The 20,141-nt window shown below is 35.6% G+C and overlaps 2 protein-coding genes across 5 annotated transcripts in view; both read left to right on the forward strand.

Annotated features, from left to right (window-relative positions):
• LOC121998447 (peptidyl-prolyl cis-trans isomerase CYP40-like) overlaps positions 1-20,141 on the forward strand; it is a 46,145-nt gene that overhangs the window by 21,640 nt on the left and 4,364 nt on the right. The gene's annotated exons all lie outside the window — the stretch shown is intronic.
• LOC121998446 (probable dipeptidyl-peptidase 5) lies at positions 1,985-19,438 on the forward strand. 2 transcript variants are annotated; one of them, XM_042553380.1, is made up of 18 exons: positions 1,985-2,415; positions 3,508-3,686; positions 4,052-4,159; positions 4,269-4,343; positions 4,432-4,579; positions 5,959-6,041; positions 6,129-6,184; positions 8,451-8,587; positions 8,700-8,790; positions 8,997-9,062; positions 9,154-9,376; positions 14,864-14,965; positions 17,486-17,571; positions 17,657-17,779; positions 18,585-18,654; positions 18,746-18,837; positions 18,933-19,037; positions 19,106-19,438. In XM_042553380.1, the coding sequence occupies exons 1-18, from the start codon at positions 2,228-2,230 to the stop codon at positions 19,217-19,219; spliced, it is 2,046 nt and encodes a 681-aa protein (XP_042409314.1). In that variant the 5' UTR covers positions 1,985-2,227; the 3' UTR covers positions 19,220-19,438. The 2 variants fall into 2 exon arrangements, with proteins under 2 accessions (XP_042409314.1, XP_042409315.1); XM_042553381.1 differs by having other exon boundaries at positions 4,055-4,159.

Consider the following 20,141-nt stretch of genomic DNA (forward strand, 5'->3'; position numbering starts at 1 on the left):
AATCACCTTATTAAAGGTGCATTTTTGGATTATTAATTGTCCCTTGGCAAGATTGAGTTGGTTAGTGTGGAGTTCGATTTATTTCTTTATAGATGGTCGTTTATAGATGGTCGTGAGATTGATCATGTGAGATTGTTGGACGACGGATTCTATTTTTTACTACTATTTTTGGATTACTAATTAGGATAAAAATTATAAGAGACCCTTTCACTTTTGCACAGTTTGTATTGTTGCATTTTAACGATCAACTGCATCAACGGCTACTGTGACACACCAATCAACACTACACGACTTGTGGTGACTCAATTTATCAAAGGACATACTCAAAGTTATGTAATTTCCAAAGGATGCATTAAAGTTTAATATTTCCCAATGGAGGCTCTTATTATTTTTTATTATATCCATCTCCTTTCAACCTTAAATTAAAAAAAAAATGAATTTTCTTTATTTAAACCGAATCAAATCTAACAAAAAAAAATAAATCAAAAGTCACAAAAAAACTCATTTTTAAAAAAAAACGTCATTAATAATATGATCATCTTCTAAATTATCCATATTTTTTAAACATTATATTTTAATAAAAATTAGTAAAATAAAAAATACAAAATAAAGTAAACTATAAAGTTAAACGAACGTTTTGCTTATTTTTTTTTAAATCTTTTTTCACTAGCTTTAGTGTTGTTATGCGAAGAACAACGAATCCATAATGTACTATTGAATAACAAAACGGTAGTACTGATTTTCAAGAATTAACACCACTTTAATGATGTTATTTGAAGAATATAATACTAGTTTCAAATATATGGTATTGTTGTTCAATGATCAGAATTATAATGGTGCTGGTTGTAAGAGATTATCCCAAGGTAATGATATTTTAATAAAAATAAACACTGGTGTTTAATCAAAACAACATCAAAGTAATTTATTTATTTATTATTATTTAATTATTTAATTTTAAAATTTTGATTTCTATTTTTAAAATTTGTTTTATCTTTCTCTTATAATTAGCTATTTAAAAAAATGATTTTTTTTTAAAAATTTTTTATTAACGTTCCTTAAATTTTATAAATTTTTATTATCTTTCTTTTGTATTTTAATTTTTTTTATTAAAATTCTAAATTTAAAAAATATGGATAAATTTAGGAAATGAATGGCGTAAATTTAAAATCTATATATATATATATATATATATATATATATATATTTATTTATTTATTTAGAATTATTAATCCCTTTTGTATGATTTTTTTATAAAATAATTCAGTTTGATTTAAATAAATAAAATTATTATTATTTTTCTTTAATAGAGTATAATGGAAAAGCTTTAGGGAAATAGGTTAGCCTTTTGGGCATCTTAAGCATTAGGACTTTGACAATGATATTATAATTAGGTGTTATTGTAAAAGAGTAGTTTGATGCATGAAGTTTTTGTCATACGGATCTCAAGAAGGATTCATTATATATGTAGTATTATCTTTTTTTTTTTATAAAATATTATTTTTCAAAATTCAAATATGTGTCTTTTTGATCACATTATCATTGGAGGTTATTTTTAATTGGGTGTTACAGTGTTGAAACTAATACGGGAAACATGAGACGGGAACATGGTGCATATTTTAACGAATATCTTAATATAAATTTTATATATTTTTTTAAGACGATGGGTATTATAACGCCAATTAATACGGATGCCCTTAAAAATTTGATTGATAAAATGCCGCTCCAACTGATCGGCTCCCTAGGACACTCGGGGCCCCAGGACACTCGGTATTCTGTGCTAAATCAGATCGTCTGTCTCAGGATTCCTGTATCTCTGTGTCTCCTCGTCGATCCGACGATTATGACATCTTTGAGCTGTGATTTATACGGATCTGATCGGTGAGAGGACACGGGACACGGAACCGTGGACAGAGGATCTGATCTCATTCTGTGCTGCTCTCCTCGCATATCATAGCAGCGGACGTTTCCCGGCTTTCTTGATTGCTGGACCACTCCGGTATTCCGCGCTGCTCTCCTCGCACGGCATAGCAGCGGTCGTTTCACGGCTCTCTGGGCCACTCGGTATGCATCCTGCGCTGCTCTCCTCGCGTAGCAGCGGGCGTTTCACGGCTCTCTTGGCCACTCACTATTTCTACGCTGCTCTCCTCCTCTGCCCATCTTCTCTTCCTGTTCGGACCCGCACGCACGAGGCAAAACCTGATCCGGCGCTTTCTACCTTTTCACTGCCATGGCCGCTGCGTCGACCACGAGTTCGTACCTTCCCGACGCCGCTGAGAAGGTTACTTCGCCTTATGGCTCTTGGAAGTCCCCGATTACCGCCGACGTCGTCTGCAGTTCTGGCAAGGAGCTCGGAGGCATGGCCGTTGCCGGAGATGGCCGGCTTGTTTGGATCGAGACTCGACACGACCAAGGAGGGTCAGTGGAGGAGGGTTTACCTTTCGATTTTCTATCATTTTGTCATGATTCGAGATCGTGTGAAGCATTTCTAGTCTATCTTTAGCCTAGATTTTAATTTTTAATTCTAAACCCTGTTATGCCATATGGATATCATCGAAGATTCAATAGTCAACTAAGTGACTTGTGGTGTGGTCGCGCAATAAGTCCTAGAAAAGGCAACACACTAGAACTCGAAGGGTGACAAATTATTTTTGTTACAAATGCTTGCTACTTGACCTTCCATTTACCGTTAGTCACTAAAGACTTCTATTTTTATAAAATGGTTTAAGAAAGTGGCAGTAGGATTTATGATGGTTTTCCACTTTGTAAAAAAGTGTTCACTTCCTGTGTATGGTTTGGATGGAATAGTTGCAGAATTGGCAACATACATTACGATAGTTCCACAACCTAGATGTGATTTTCAAACATCTTAAGGCTATTAAGGAGTCGAGAACTGAGTTTAGTGTGCTAAAAGAAGCCTTGCCTAATTGTATGCTAGGCTTTTGCAACACTTCAAGGAGGTAGGGATGGGTTAGTTCCTTCTCAAATCAAGAAATTTGGTGATGATAGGATTCTGCACTGATATTGGCATGATGTAGCTTTGTTCAACAAGAATAGCTTGGCACTTGTGGTTCCAAAACTGCCAACAAATGGGAATGGTATTAAGTTACAAGTCATAACAATGCCCAATACACATACATTGTCTTTATGTCTTCATTTCCTCATCTCAACTACTTTTTCATCATTAACTTGCTTTGTGTATGAATAGTTGATGGTATCGTATTATTAATTTCTTTTCAGGGTCTGTTTACCTGCTGTACTTATTTGATTGGATGAGTAAATGCCACTCATTATTGTGTAATTTTTTTAATTTAAGTTGCACTTGTTGATTACCACCTATCAATTTCCAAGTTGAGGACAATCTAAATTCAAAATCATCCCCCTGATTGGATGCCTCTCTTTGCGTCTTTTTTTCTCATAAAAGATATGATATTCTAGATAATTCAAGTTAACATTGCAATTCCTCACATGTTTTAGTGATCACAACTATTAACTACATTATGCATTCAGGCGCGCTGTGCTTGTTAAGGAATCAGCAAAGATGGAAGAAAAACCAATGGATATCATACCTCCGGAGTTTGCATCAAGGACGTTGGCCCAATATGGTGGCGGTGCTTTTGCTGTACTGGACGATACAATTATTTTCTCGAACTACAAGGATCAACGGTTATACAAATTAACTATTGGAAGTATGACTATTACTCCTCTTTTTTGCCTTATTGGTCCTTTTAGATGTTTCTCTGCTTTTGGTTTAAAGGCTTTTGATAGGAGGCATTTTCATGGATGAAAAACTAACAACATGAACTTGAAAAGTGATTATGTCAGTGTGTTGGTTTACTTGCTCCATAATAGTATACAAAACACCATATAGAAAAAACTGGGCAATTGTCATTAGAGCTACCATGATTTGTGTAAAACCTTTATCTGTTTTCTTTATATATGGTGTATCAAGCATAAAAAGGTTTCCTACTTATCTGGTGCACGAATACTATTATATTTCTTATTTATTTTAATAGTCTGATAAACAATACAAGTTATATTTGTTCACTTCTAGCAGGTTCTACACCAATACCAATTACCCCGGACTATCGTGGAACTTTAGTCTGTTATGCTGATGGCAGTTATGATCCTCACTTCAACCGCTATCTTACTGTCATGGAAGGTCTGTTACAGTCTAGTTTAGAAACCCTTTTTTCTGGACATTTTGGTAGCCAAAATTTTGTTTTATAAATCAATTGTTTATCTTCTATTGATGCATGATTTCCTTACAGATCACCGGAAAGGTAGCTTAAACAAGCCTATTATTATAATAGCCTCTATAGACCTAAATGCTATAAGTACTAATGGTAAGACATTTTAATTTTGCTTTACTAGGCACTTGCTTACAGTGACAAAAATTCAAGCATTTTTTGTTTTCTGAATCATGTTCTAAAGAACCAAAGGAACTGGTTGTTGGCAATGATTTCTATGCCTTTCCACGGGTAGATCCAAATGGGAAGAGAATGGCATGGATAGAGTGGAGCCATCCTAACATGCCTTGGGACAAAGCTGAACTTTGGGTTGGGTATTTCTCCGAGAATGGGTGAGTATTGTGCTGGACTGCTGGTTGATATTATATTAGGCATATATACGTATACTCTAGTTGCTTGGAAGACTTTGCAACTTTTGTACTTCTTAACTAGCATTTCCAGTAAAGAAGGAAAGAGTTGTATGGGCACGTTGATGCTGGGCAAAAAAGTGAAAAGAAATAGAATAGAGTATAAGGAAAGCAAAGAGGAGATTAGATAGAGGTGGAGAATAGATGGAAAAGAAGAGAGAATAAGAGATCTAAGAAAATAATTTCATTAATATCTCACTTCACAACCTTGGTTCACTTATATAGATTTTATGCCCCAAAATAAAGGTACTAAATTATGAAAAAATATGGAGTTTGCCATGGTACCCTTGCCAATTATAGCATTGCATAGAGTTCAATGATGAGATAAGATTCATGTAGCCAATTTTATATAGTTGGGCGAACATTGTCTGTGTTGTATGGATACCCTCACCAATTGATTCATACATTAAAAATATATATTACTATGGTTTTTAATGTATGAATCAATTGGTGAGGGTATCCATACAACACAGACAATGTTCGCCCAACTATATAAAATTGGCTACATGAATCTTATCTCATCATTGAACTCTATGCAATGCTATAATTGGCAAGGGTACCATGGCAAATGTCTGTACTCTATATCACATGTCCTTGTGGTCATCAATTAGTCATCCTAGAGAATGATGCACTCTGACCTTTCATGATAATTGGTCTGCATTAGTTTATTTATTCTGGTATTCTCTTGGACATCTACTAATAAACATAGTACATGCTGAACCAGAGTTGCTTCGTACTTGCATTATTCAATTATGTCATCAATTATTAAATAGTGAGCAATTATCATCTTGCATGAGTCAGCATTCCCAGTACCTCCCTATTATACAGTATGATTCGTATAATCATTTTCTTATTTACATGGAAATTCTTGGACAAACGTAACTTGCTTCATCCAGTATTTCTCTTTGGATATTTTTTATTTTCATGATTAACATAAAACTATATCCATTCTGGCCAGACTTTTGTTACAGCAAATAGTTATGCTACTCAAGTTTATTATTAACTATTGTGGATCTGAATCATCTTTAGAGCTTTCCTCGATATGTTATTTCAAAGTGGTATGAGAATAACAGCCTTAATAGTGTATACTTAGATTGTTATGTTTGGTTTAATCAACACCGAAATATTTCTAGTTTCTTAAATTTAAGGTAGACCTCTAGAGTTTAACCTTTGTTATATCAAGATGAAGGTAGCTTAGATTCTCTTCTCCTTTTCTTGTTGATATGTAGCTTTAAATTCTGTTTATTTTTTACGATCTACTTTCAAATTATCCATATAATTTAGTGTGGCTCTTCAACTCACAGAGATCTGTCCAACCGGATATGTGTTGCTGGTGGCGATCCTACAATAGTTGAATCTCCAACTGAACCCAAATGGTCACCCAAAGGTATTCTTTCTGCATGTAATGAAACATAGGATTTATCCTTGTCACCGTATTGTTTATATTTGCTTTTTTTTGTGTGTAACTCTGTAGGGGAGTTGTTCTTCATTACCGATCGAGGAAGCGGTTTCTGGAACTTATACAAATGGGTAAAGTTGGCTCTAGCTTTATGTTTTGGAGTCTTAGTAGTACACCTCTTGGCAAAATAATGTACTTTGAAGTACAAAATTGATTGTATATAGGAAAGCTAGAGCCTAAAGTATTCTTTAAATTTTATTGGTTTGCTTTTGTATAACTTTAGTGTTATATTATTTTTCATTTTTTTAAAAAAATTAGGAACCTAATTGAAATTTTAATTTTTTGATGGCTCATTTATAAATTGCTATTTAATTTCCTAATCTAATCCTCTTTCCCAACCTTTGTTCTATCTTCTTCCTCACACACTCTCCGTTTCTTCTTTGCGATAAACCCCCTCCGAGCTTTCTGCCTAATCCACATGTCTACTCCGTGTTTGCCGTCTTCGCTATAGCAATAATGCTCGAGGTGGTCGTATATGACCGCCATTGCACGCTTGATTGCCACATCTGACCATCATGGCATCATCTCCAGCTATAACGCACAAGATCCTACAACATTGCTCCTTCTTCCCTTAGGAATCCTCTTCCCTCACATTCTTGGGTGATCCAATTTCATCTCTATTGACGAGTTGTCATAATTGAACCACCCTCTTTTTTCCTTTATCAATTTGGTGCATCCTCATAGATTCACTAGTTAGGAGAGTTTTGAGTTTTCAGGGTGAGGTTGTACAATCGAAGTCCTTGTTCTTCTGAGTATTTTACTTGCTTGTATTACATTCATAATTAAATATATATATAAATGATATGAGATAATTATGATAATGTTTTCAAAAAAAGGGATTATTACACAATAATTATGATACTGATTTCAAAAAACGGATTATTACATGTGTTGCTTAATTGTAAAAAGGAAAAAAATAAGAGGGTTTGACTATGACAACTCATCGGTTGCAACACAATTGATGAATGAATGTGAGGGAAGAGGGAACAATGTTTTAGGATCTCGTGTGTCATAGTTGGAGATGGTGACCGTAGGTGACAGTGGTGATTGTATATGACCACCTCAAGCGTTGTTCCTATGATGACGACGACAAACACGGAATAGGTCCATGGATGAGGAGGCATTGAGTGCCAACTGAGGAGGAAAGTTTGAAAAGGTTTGGGATTCTTCGTGAGGAAGAAAAGGGAGGCTGATGGTGCTTCTTCATGAGGAAGAAGATAGAACACGGATTGGGGAGGAGGATTAGGTTGGGTTAATAAATAGCAATTTTGTAAATAAGTCCATAATTAAAAAAAAAATTAAACTAGGTTCCTATTTCTTTTCTAAAAAATGATGAATAATTTAACATTCTCTTACATGTTGATCCCTTTCAAATTGGCTGGGCAATTCAATATATGACAAGTTAGAAACTTTGTTGTTTTCTGTTAAATGACATGAAGTTATGATTTATCTCTATCTCCTTTTTTTCCCTTTTGTTAGAGTTAAAAGAAATGAATTGTGTGAATAGGAGAACTAATTTCAGTTCCATTAAGAGATGACATTCAACATTCATGACCCTCTTTTTTCTCAATGAAAAATTTGATGTGAGGTTTCCTTAATAAAACATGTGATGGGGAGACAATTTTGAGTAATAACATGAGAGATTGTTCTTCTTCTTGTTATCCCGTCCCCTTGGGGCGGACAATTGGCTAGCACATGGTGGTGTTGCCACAATGAGGTCCGAGAGTTAAATCTCGGCTAGTAGTTGGGTACTTGTCCTCCCCCATGCGCTATTCAACTGTTCAATACTAGTAGACTCCCATGATTTACCTCTTCTGCGTTGGCCCGATGACGGGTTGACGGAGGTGCGGGGGGCGAGCGAATCACCTTTTGCCACCACGAGAGATATTTCTTCTTTAAGATTTAGATGACTAGTGAAAACACCTTACTGACCTCTTCAGACTTTGAGCTAAAGACAAAATTATGTTTGGTAGATGCAAGGTCTATGATGATAAGGAAGATATTAAGTGGTCATCTGAAAAGAACTAGCAACATTGTTCTTTTCCTTTTCCCTCGCTGTCTTTTCCTTTAGTTAACGGTGATAGCTTTTTTTTCCCTTTTTTGAAAGATTATGATTAAAGTTCAGGATGACCCTGTAAGATAGTTTTAAAAATCACCTCATTATGCTTCATTTACTTAATCAGTTTGTTGTGCCCATAAATTCATGCTTTAAATTCTTAGAAGCAAATTATTCGAGCATGCTAGTTTTGTGGAATAGTATTTTTTTTCACCTCTTTTTTCCCATTTGACGTTCTCTTTTGTTATTGATTCCCCATTCATTGCATCGTTGTGTCACAGGATGAAAAGAAAAATGAAGTGGTAGCTATTTATTCTTTGGATGCTGAATTTACCAAGCCACTATGGGTATTTGGCATCAGTTCATATGATTTTGTTTGGAAAGATGGGGACAGCAGCCAAATTATCTGCACTTACAGGTCGTTTCTAAGTTCATATATAAAAGTACACTCTACTTTTATACTGACTTTTGGGACCTTTGAATATTTATCTGTTCTTTTAGTATGATCAGAATAACTTTTGGCTTTGCAGACAGAATGGGAGGTCATTCCTTGGAATCTTGGATTATGGTACAAATTGGTTTTCATTGCTTGATATTCACCTTATTGATATTGGAAACTTAGTAAGTATGATTTTTTTACCATTAATTATATGGTTCTCTTATGCTGTCATTAGAATTAAGATACTATTTTCTTACCTGACGAGACGAGCATTTACAACATGACATGCACTTCTCAAAATAATATACTATTAATTTAGTTACTCTAAGGTTCCAAGTCTTAACATATTTGCTTAGGTATCAAAGTTTGATACATTTGGTTTTAATAGGTTAGTTGTGGCTCTTGTTTATATGTTGAAGGGGCATCTACAACCCATCCATTGTCGATTTTCAAGGTTTGGCAATGTGTCATTTAAATTTGTTAACATATATGTGACCACGTTTGCACCAGGATTGGCTACTCTCTACATTCTTTTACTTGATCAGGTGAACCTGGATGTGAACCAATCAAATGCAACCAAATCTTCAATACTTTGGTCTTCCTCCCCAGATGCAACAAAATACGATTCATACTTCAGCTTTCCAGAAGTTATTGAGTTTCCAACTGAGCATCCTGGTCAGAATGCTTATGCATTCTTTTACCCTCCTTCAAGTCCCACCTACAAAGCATCCGTAGATGAAAAACCACCATTGTTGCTTGAAAGCCATGGTATGTCTTTTAATTATTTCTTTTTACGCACACACGTATTCTTTTAAACTGCCACCCCTTAGCTTTGTACATTTTACTCGCAATCTTTGTCACTTAAATGTTGAGCTGGGAAATGCATTCTTTGTACAATGTGTTTGTCATTCGATTTCTATAGATGTATAAGTTGTAATAGGAGCCAATCACGGCTAATAAACATGAAATGTACCTAACGTCAGCATTTTTTTTATACATGTAAATGGATGGTTGAAACGAAAAAGAGCATTTTGAGTCATATGTGATAGACCAATTTAGTTCCACATGGTGATTATCAATGGCAAAGATTATGACACTATCAATTGCTAAGATTATGGCAGAAATTATGACTGAGATTTCAAGATCTAATTTATCATAATTTGTGTATTAGCAGTATATATTCTTACCTATTAGTAGTATATATTCTTACCTAAAGAAAGTACAAAACTTAGTCAATGGGAGACAAAGGATGCTCGAATCATCTCGTAAGTTTTAGGTTCTATTGGACCTCATATGGTGAACAATTTACGTTCCTTTAGTTCGGCTAAGGAGATGTGGGATTATTTGCAAAGCATATATCATCAAGATAACATTGCAAGACGATTTCAACTGAAACTTGAGATTGGTAAATTTAGTCAAGGTAATCTCCCTATTGAGCAATATTATTCTGGATTTATTAATCTATGGAGCGAATATTCTGGTCTTATCTATTCAAAGGTACCTAAAGAGGCCCTAGCGTTCAAGAAATTCATGAAGATAGTAGACGTGATCAATTTTTGATGAAACTGAGGTCAGAATTTGAAGTTGCACGGGCTGGATTACTGAATAGAAATCATGTCCCTTCCTTGGATATATGTCTTGGAGAATTGTTGTGTGAAGAACAAAGAATGGCTACACAAGCTATTCTAGGTTCGTCCAAGGAAATATCTGAGGTTGTTAATGTTGCTTATGCGGCTCAAGGGAAGAATTGAGGAACGGGACAAATGCAGTGCTATAGTTGCAAAGAGTTCGAGCATATTGCCCGTAATTGTGGTAAGAAATTTTGCAATTATTGTAAACAGAATAGACACATTATCAAACAATGTCCTACACACCCAGAAAATCGATGAGACCAAGATTTTCAGGCTTCTATCTCAGACCCTACTACAGCCACAATTGCTGGCACAAATCAATCTTTTGCTACTCCAAAAATGGTCCAATAGATGATCATCACAACATTTTCTACTCTTGGACTTCATGGTCAGGGTAAGATTGTTTCTTCTCGTTGGTTTGTTGATTCTGGGGCATCAAATCATATGATTGGATCACCTGAATGATTGCATAATCTCCAGAAGTATATTGGTAAACAAAATATTCAAAATTACGAATGGTAATAATCTTCCAATTACAACTATTGGTGATATTGGACCTTCCTCTCTTCATGTATTTGGCTTTATTGGATTGCCTACTAGTTTAATTTCTGTTGGGCAGTTTAGGGAAGGTGATCGCGAGGGGGCCTACAGTGGGCAGATTATTTCCATTACAATTTTCTATTCCTAGAACTTTAGCTTTAGCTTCTATTATTATTAAAAATAAGGCTGACGTTTGGCATAAACCATCCAAATAATGTGATATTGTCTCATTTGATGAAGCATGGTTTTCTTGGCAACAAAAATTAGTGTTCTTTTAATAGTTTCTCTCTTGATTGCTCTGTTTGTAAACTAGGAAAGAGTAAAGTGTTACCTTTTCCTACTTATGGTACTCGTGCTAATACATGTTTTGAGATTATATATAGTGATGTTTGGGGTGCTACTCCTATCATTTCACATGCGTAGTATAAATATTTCATGACATTCATTGATGACTATAGTTGTTTCACATGGATATATTTTTTTGTATACCAAAGCTGAAGTGTTAACTGTTTTCAGATTTTTGTGGCTTATATTGAGACTCAATTTTCCACCTCCGTTAAGGTTTTACGGTCTGATAATGGTGGTGAGTATATGTCACATGATTTCCAAGCTTTCCTACAACAGAAAGGTATTATATCTCAATGATCATGCCCTTATACCCTTTAACGGGTGGTTGAACGAAAGAATCGTCACTTGCTGGATATGGTTCGCACTTTACTCTTAGAGGCATTAGTTCCGCCTAGATTTGGGTGGATGCTCTGTCGATTGCAGTTTATCTGATTAATCAGTCACCTTCTCAACAATTGAATTTTGATTCTCCTTACTTTCGTCTTTTTGGTATACAGTTTGATTATCATATGCTTCACACTTTTGGATGTGTTTGCTTTGTTCACTTACCTCCACATGAACGCCACAAGCTTATACCTCAATCAGTAAGGTGTGCATTTATGGGATATAACACTACTCACAAAGGATTTATGTGTTATGATGCTGCCACTTATTGTCTGCGTGTTTCTAGAAATGTGATTTTCTTTGAACATAAGTACTATTTTCGACAACAAGATCTCCCTTCAAATGGTGTTCTTCTTCTTAGCTTTGATGATATATCTCCCTCCATTGAGCGTTTTAAACCTGGTTTTGTTTATTAGCGACGACAACTCCTATCATCGCAAATCCTTCCTAACCCTGATCTAGTGCCCACTTCAGTGGCTTCTCGAAGATCTAATCATATCAGTTTATCTCCTGATTAGTATGATTTTTCTACTATTTTAGTTGATATTACAGTTCCTACCTCTTATTCTCAGGCCACTAAATATGTATGTTGAGAAAACTATTCAAGAGAAATTTCAAGCTCTTCAAGAGAACCATACTTGGGATATTGTTCCCTATCCCACTGGTATCAAACCCATTGGTTGCAAATGAGTATATTCTATTAAGATGAGATCTGATGGCTCACTTGATCGATACAAAGCAAGTTTGGTGGCACTCGAAAATCGACAAGAGTATAGAGTTGATTATGAGGAGACATTTGCTCCAGTAGCAAAAATGACAACAACGCGACTTGTTCTAACTATTGTTGCTTCTAAGGGCTGGTCATTATGACATATGGATGTTAAAAATGTCTTTTTACATGGGGATCTTAAGGAAGCAATTTATATGACTCCACCACCTGAATTATTTTCTACACCCTCTTCTGATGTTTGTAAACTAAAAAAGTCACTCTATAGTTTAAAACAAGCTTCGTGTGCTTGGTTTGATAAGTTTTGATCCATGCTTATTTACTTCTCTGTTATCCAGAGTCAATATGATTCCTCTTTGTTTCTTTGCAAGACTGCTAAAGGAATTGTTTTGCTCCTAGTATGTGTTGATGATATCATTATTACAGAGACGGATTCTGATTTGATTGCTCAGCTTCAACAACGCCTTCAAAGTTCTTTTGATATGAAGGACCTGGGTCCTTTATGCTATTTTTTAGGCCTTGAAGTGAACTTTATAGCGGCTGGTATTTTCTTAAATCAGCATAAATACATTTAGAAGATAATTACATTGGCAGGTCTTCGAGATGGTCGATCTGTTGATACTCCCTTAGAAGTGAATGTTAAATATCGTCGTGATGAGGGTAATTTTTTTCCTGATTCCGCCTTATATAGACGTTTAGTGGGGAGCTTGAATTATCTAACTATTACTCGGCCTGACATTTCTTTTGCTGTCCAACAAGTTAGTCAATTTATGCATGCCCCTCTACACCTTCATTTGGTTGTTGTTCGTTGCATTATTCGCTATTTGTAAGGCACTTCTACTAAAGGTCTTTTCTTTCCTATGGATTCTCCTATTCACTTGGTTGTATATAGTGATGCTGACTGAGCTAGTTGTTCTGATACTCGACGTTCCATTATTGGCTGGTGTATGTTCATTGGCAACTCTCTTGTCTCTTGGAAAAGCAAGAAGCAAGATCGGGTGTTGAAATCTTCCACTAAGTCTGAATATCGTGTTATGTCCTCTGCATATTCTGAGATTATTTGGCTTCGAGGACTGTTGGGTGAGCTTGGGTTTCCTCAAATGGAACCTACTTTGCTTCATGCGGGTAATACTAGTGCTATCCAAATTACAGCTAACCCAGTGTTTCATGAGCACACCAAACACATAGAAGTAGATTGCCGCTCTATTCGTGAAGCATATGATGCCCATGTCACTTCTCTACCTCATATCACCACTGTTCAACAGATTGCTGATGTATTTACTAAGGCTCTCTCATGACAACGACATCATTTTCTAGTTACCAAATTGATGCTTTCTAATCGTCTAGCATTAATTTGAGGGAGGATATCAATGACAAAGATTATGACACTATCTATTGCTAAGATTATGACAAAAATTATGGCTAAGATTTCAATATCTAATTTACCATAACTTGTGTATTAGCAGTATATATTTTTATCTATTAGCAGTATATATTTTTACCTAAAGTAGATTAGTCGTAATTAATGTAATTGCTGTAAATATTTTCTTGTTTAAAATAGATTGTACAGTAATTCTTATTTAAAGAAAAGATCATCATAGAAAGAGGCAATCCGCCATTTTATCAAATATTGTCGGTGATTTGTGGCCTAATGAATTTTTTTTTTATAAGTTTGAGTAACTTGGGATTGAGCACTTTGGATATAGTTGATGGGCCAATTCTCTCATTCAAAGGGGATGTGGCAATTACATAAAAGTAGATCTAATTCTAAGTATGACGAGATGTTAATGATTGCTCAAGCAATAGTTTAGCTACAATTAGGTCTCACTTGCTATAAATTAGAGATGATTTAGGTTGTGAGTTGGACTTTGGAACACTTAGATTTGTGGTGATACTCAAAATTTTAAAAAAAAAAAATTCTGCTGTTGTTCAAGAATCAGGAGCAATTATAAATGATAAAAATGAGAGGAAACATCTTAAGATGTTAAGATGATATGGATGTATTCAAAAGTGATCTATGAATTATAGGAGGGAAAGTTGAATCATCTAGAACTGAAGATTTGAGGTAAAAGAAGCAAAAGAAGAGTTAATATAATTGAAAATGACTTAAAGAGTTTTGAATATTACTAATTGTGCAGCTTAACACATATACAATAGAGAGATATGGTTAATGTAGGTGACACTAAATGGTTCATGGTTGACCTTGCGATGTTGATGACGACAACGATGAGAGTATCAAATTCATTTGATTTAGTGACTTTATACTTGATATGTTAAATTCTTTTCAATCAATGAGGTTACACTTAATCTCAGTAATGAATTTTCTGGATTATGTACCATTTGGATATCATTATCTCGTGCTTGATGCTTCTTAAATGTAAGATAGGGAATCCATAGGCCTAAGATCCTGATGTGAGCTTATGGATGTGTTCACTTTGTAGTGTGATAAACACATCATCATTGAAACAAGTAGGCCAAGTGTCAAACTGCAATGCTTGTAGAATATCTTAAATTGACAAAAAATTACTTTTATTTCTTAAAATTTAGTGCTTATCTGTGAAGATTTGATCTGAGTGACTATTTTGATAAAAATTTGAAACATTTGGTCTCTTAACAATTTTGCAGTAGGTCCCACAGGGGAAGCAAGTTGTGGACTGAATCTTAAAATCCAGTACTGGACTAGTCGAGGCTGGGCTTTTGTTGATGTCAACTATGGAGGAAGTACCGGTTGTATATCTGAACTCTAGTTTTTTTTTTCTTGTTATTGTGCTGAACTTCTTCTGAATGTTTTACTTAACTCTATTACTTTCTAGTACCATAAATAATGGGTGCTTACTCCTATGGCAGTTTGATTATAGTAGCCAGTTATAATAGATTTTATCCCTTCAAAATTGCCACTTAAAATTTCATGGTGTTTGTTCCAGCTCTGAGATGCTCTAGGATGACTCGCTGGTGAGCTAGCTCAAGTTTTGACTAAAAAAAAAATGATAATCCCAGTTAACCTCATTGACTATCCGGGGGGGTTGGCCGGCCTGTCCCCATGGAGCTCAAGCTTTGACTACCATTGCCAAGAAGAGGAGAGATCAAGGTTTAAAATCTCGACCCGTGCCAAGGTTTCGGTCTCAGACCGGAACGATACGGTTTTGGTATCATATCGTGCCGTGTCGATACGGTTTCGATATTTTTTATTTATATAAATTAATTATTAGATAAATATGTTTATTGTGTATAATTTAAAAATAAGTTATATATTGATTTCATATAAGTTCTCCATTATTAAACAACTTAATATTGTTAGAAAAAATAATTAAATATATATTTTTTAAAAAATATTGATATATTAATAATTCAAATTAAAATTGATACATCATAATATGATAATATGTTACATTACTAATATTAAAAGGAGTGACGTGAATCAAATTGAAGGGTTCTTGTAATATTTTGCTTAGATAATCTTTATAGTTCTACAATATCCAGATTAAATAATTATAATTATATAAATTAATATAAAATACTATTTTGTATATAATAATCATATAAATTAAATATTTATTTACTTAATTAATAATTTAAATAATATATATTTAAAATAGTAAAAAAATATAAAATAATTAAAATATATAAGAATATAAATTTGATTTATTAGAATATTTATAAATTTTTTTAATTTTTTAGAATCTTTAAATAAAATTTAAAACACTAAAAGTAATTTCAGAATACTATTTAATAAAATTTATTATTTTAAAAAAATTTAAATATAGTTTTTATATTTTAGTAGGATAATTTAATTAGAATTTATGAAAGTCTATTTAAAATATCACTGTTAAATGAGAATTGTTTGATTTAATTAGGGTTAATTTTGTACAGTAACCCCGGACACGTGCGCTCGTGCCCGGGACGCACTCGCGCCCGGGACGTACTCGCGCCCGGGACGCACCCGCGCAAGTGACCGCGACGCACTTGCGACCCGCTGGTGCCTTCGACTGCGTCGAAGGCGTCCGGCGACACCGGAGGTGTCCAGCGACGCTTCCGGTGTCGGGACGCGCGCCCGCGACGTGCCCCCGATTGTGACCCCATGGATGCCTCCGACTGTGCCGGAGGCGTCTGGCGGCACCTCCGGTAGCACCGGAGGTGTCCGGCGACGCTTTTGGTGGCGCCGGAGGCGTCCGACGACACTTTCGGCACTGCCAGAAACGTCGCGACGCTTCCGGCGACACTACCCATGCTGTCTTGCGCACGCGCGATTCTCCCTGCCGCACGTGATGACGCGACAAAACCTTTGCTGGCCCGGTGCCGGTTTCGATGCACGGGCGGAAAAGTAAGTTTCGCCCGTTCCACCCGGCACGGAACGAAATTTGAACGTTGGGAGAGATCACAACTTCCGGGAATATCTACAAACAAAGATGTCGGGGAGTGACCTAGTGTTTACACTCTGACCCTCAAGTCAGAAGCAATAACAGAAAGAGGAATTGAAATAATAGAGGAACTTGGAGATGGAGATCAACCTTGCTTTCTTCGTACTCGACATATCATTTTATACCTTTTTCGATAACCTTCCATCTTTCCCTGTCTAATGGTATTAATTGCCGATAGAAGACATCTTTATCTTGACTTTTTTACATTCAATGAAGCCATAATAAATATAGATAGAATGTTCTCTTTTATTTCTCCTTCCCCTTATTAAGTATATCTGTCTTTTTACCTTTCCCTATTTTATTGGTTTATTATTATTTTATCATTAATACGTACAACGGTTTTCTTCAACATCTGTCGATTATTAATGCCCCTGACCCAACCTATTAATGCTATTATATGCTCGACAGAGCCCTCTTAGCCCCAGTCGGTAGAGTACTTGGACATTTACATTTACCCACTACTGTCAGAGCGATCTTCGTCCCGGTCGACCGGGCCAATTTGATCTTGAGTGACCGCGCACTTAGAATGGTCGGGCATTCTTCGTCTCAGTCGGCAGGGTACTTGGATAACCAACCCGGTCTGCAGGGTACTTGGACCGCCAGTCTGGTCCAAGCAATCTTCGTCCCGGTCAGCCGGATATTCTTTATTCTAATCGGTCCATTTTTTACTTTTCCCTCCATGTAGGTAAAATATCTTGACTTAGGAAGAACACGTGGAGGCTTTACCTTTTCCCCACATCAGTGTTCATTATTTTTACAACTTGTGGTTTGTAGAATCCAAGTTGGTAAGGGATTTTCATTTTATTGATTAAACTAAATGGCATTATAGGTTACGGGAGAGAATATCGAGAAAGAATTCTAGGACAGTGGGGTATTGTGGACGTTAATGATTGTTGCAGCTGCGCTAAGTTTTTGGTATCTCTTTAGCTGCTCTTTCCTATATTAATTAAACATAACCACTTGATTTATAATCAAGGAAATGGATATCTTGCTTTTCAAGGTAGAAAGCGGGAAGGTAGATGGAGAACGACTTTGTGTTACTGGAAGATCAGCTAGTGGATACACCACATTAGCTTCTCTTGCTTTTAAAGAGACCTTTAAAGCTGGTGCTTCTTTGTATGGGGTAAGACACTATTCTATTTAGTTTTACTTTGATCCAAGGTGTCACAGGTAACCTTCTTAAGTTTAACCATATTGATTTTATTCTACTTATTTATTCCTTTGTTCTTGGCAAGAGCTATTATTATTTTTTTTCTTCCAGATTTTAAAGCATGGCTCCATTATTTTATTAGTTCCATTTTCTATTGTCATAATGAACTAATTTCAAATGACCATGACCTCTTTGTCCAAATCTCCACCTGCAAGCTTTCAGCAAAGGGGATATGTGCATGTATTAATATTATTGATTATGGGCCGCTGTTCAATGAGATTGCTGTTGCAGAATCAAACAATTACATGTCTTAGTGTGGCACTTCGACTCGTGACATCTCAAGCAAGCATAGTTTTATAACTAAATTCCTAACTAGTGGACCATTCTAGTTTCTTCTATTGTTCAGAACTTAAGGGGAAGCATATAATATTGTGAACTTTCAATTGCATGTAGATCTTATAAATAGAAGAAAAACTTGTTATAGTGGTTGCTGTTGTTCATTATTTGATTGTCCAAACACTGCTCGCTTATTGATTCTCGAGCAAAATGCTTTCTACATGTCTCGGTACTAACTAACTACAGATGATCATGCTACAAATTGCCTTGTGATTTTTGTTTGAATTTGCAGATTCCTGTTATGTTCTTGCTAGTAGTGTACCTTTTTTTATGAAAAAAACTATATGCCATTTTAATCTTTTCTGACATGAGCTAATTATTCACATTTTTTTTGTTATATATTACCTCAACCAATATTCACTTTCTTGCTGTCGCTTTTAAGGTAGCCGATTTGTCTCTGTTTACAGTAGAAGCTATCAAGTTTGAATCCCACTACTTTGATAATCTTGTTGGTGAGTTCATTCTGTTGAATTACATCGTTGAACACATTTCTAACTGCACTGGACAATTCATACGGTTTATCCTTTATTCTGCTACTTACAGGAGATGAGAAGGCTTATCTGGAACGGTCTCCCATTAACCATGTCGATAAGTTTAGCTGCCCAGTGATTTTGTTCCAAGGTTTAGATGATAAGGTATCAATTTAAACTTCCACTTTTATTAGCAATTCTGATTATTTGACACATCCATGGCCCCTCAAATCCTGACTACCTTCTGTTTTTAAATGCAGGTTGTGCCACCTGTTCATGCTCGTATGATACACAAGGCTCTCAAGGACAAGGGCTTGCCTGTTGCTTTAGTTGAATACGAAGGAGAACAGCATTGGTCCAGAAAGGTGATTCAACGTAGACATTGATTTCACTTTCAGGCTTTGAGTTGCTAATGCATTTAGTTTTGCCACAGCCTGAGAACATCAAATTCACACTGGAACAACAGATGGTATTCTTTGCTCGTTTAGTTGGGCACTTCGAAGTTGCAGATCCAATCATTCCGATCAAAATTGATAACTTCGATTAGTATGCTAGCAGTAATTCTAATTGTATTACGTTAACTTCCATAGAAGACTTTAAGTGGCCTCGAGTTAGAATAAAAAAAATGCAATTTGATCTTTTTGATGTAGTACATGTTATAATGTGGTTATGAAGTGTAAACATGAACTTTTGTCATGAGGATTGAGAAATTATTCTCCTTCCATGATCAATAAAACAAACTACAGACCTACGGTTCCTTTTTCAACCACATGAGGGTTGATGAAGCTTCCTACTTTGTAGAAGAGGTTTTACACAGCCAAAGCAGAAAGAAATTTATCATCCAACCAAGATCCATGCAGTGAAGTAAAGAACAAGTGGTCGACCGAATTTTGTCCTGATCTCCAAACAACTCATGTTTTGGTAAGTTTATTGGACCACTACGTCTATTTAGGGCTTACATTGCATTTATCTTCAGCATTTAATTTCCAGAGCTGGAAGACTTTTCATGTCACACCATGACAGAATTCATGACCTGCCACCTTGGGTACTATCCCCTGTACCTGTCACGGCCAATGCAGTGTGAAGTCTCCCTATGGTGATCTGAAAGGCACTCAGATTTCTTCTCTAACATAGTGCATCTCTCCTGGCCAAACAAACAACGGAAAAGTAAGTCTTCAAAGCTTATATGTGTTTGAAAGCTACTTCTTTTACGATCTGCCTCTTTGAAATTTATACACAAGTGACTCATTAATGCTATTGCAATGAATCTGCATTGTGTTTTGTTGCTTGCATTATCATGGCAACTCCAATAGACTAATACAGTGCATGCCTCATACTTTTATTGTGATTGAAAGACAGAAATTAGGCTAACAGAGTATATATACGTTCACATCACATCACTTCAATCGCTTATTAAATGAAACAGTATAATTGTAGGATGCTCAGATGGCATTATCAGATGTCTGTTC

The sequence above is a fragment of the Zingiber officinale genome, chromosome 6A (assembly GCF_018446385.1).
Source record: "Zingiber officinale cultivar Zhangliang chromosome 6A, Zo_v1.1, whole genome shotgun sequence".
Classification (NCBI taxonomy): Eukaryota; Viridiplantae; Streptophyta; class Magnoliopsida; order Zingiberales; family Zingiberaceae; genus Zingiber; species Zingiber officinale.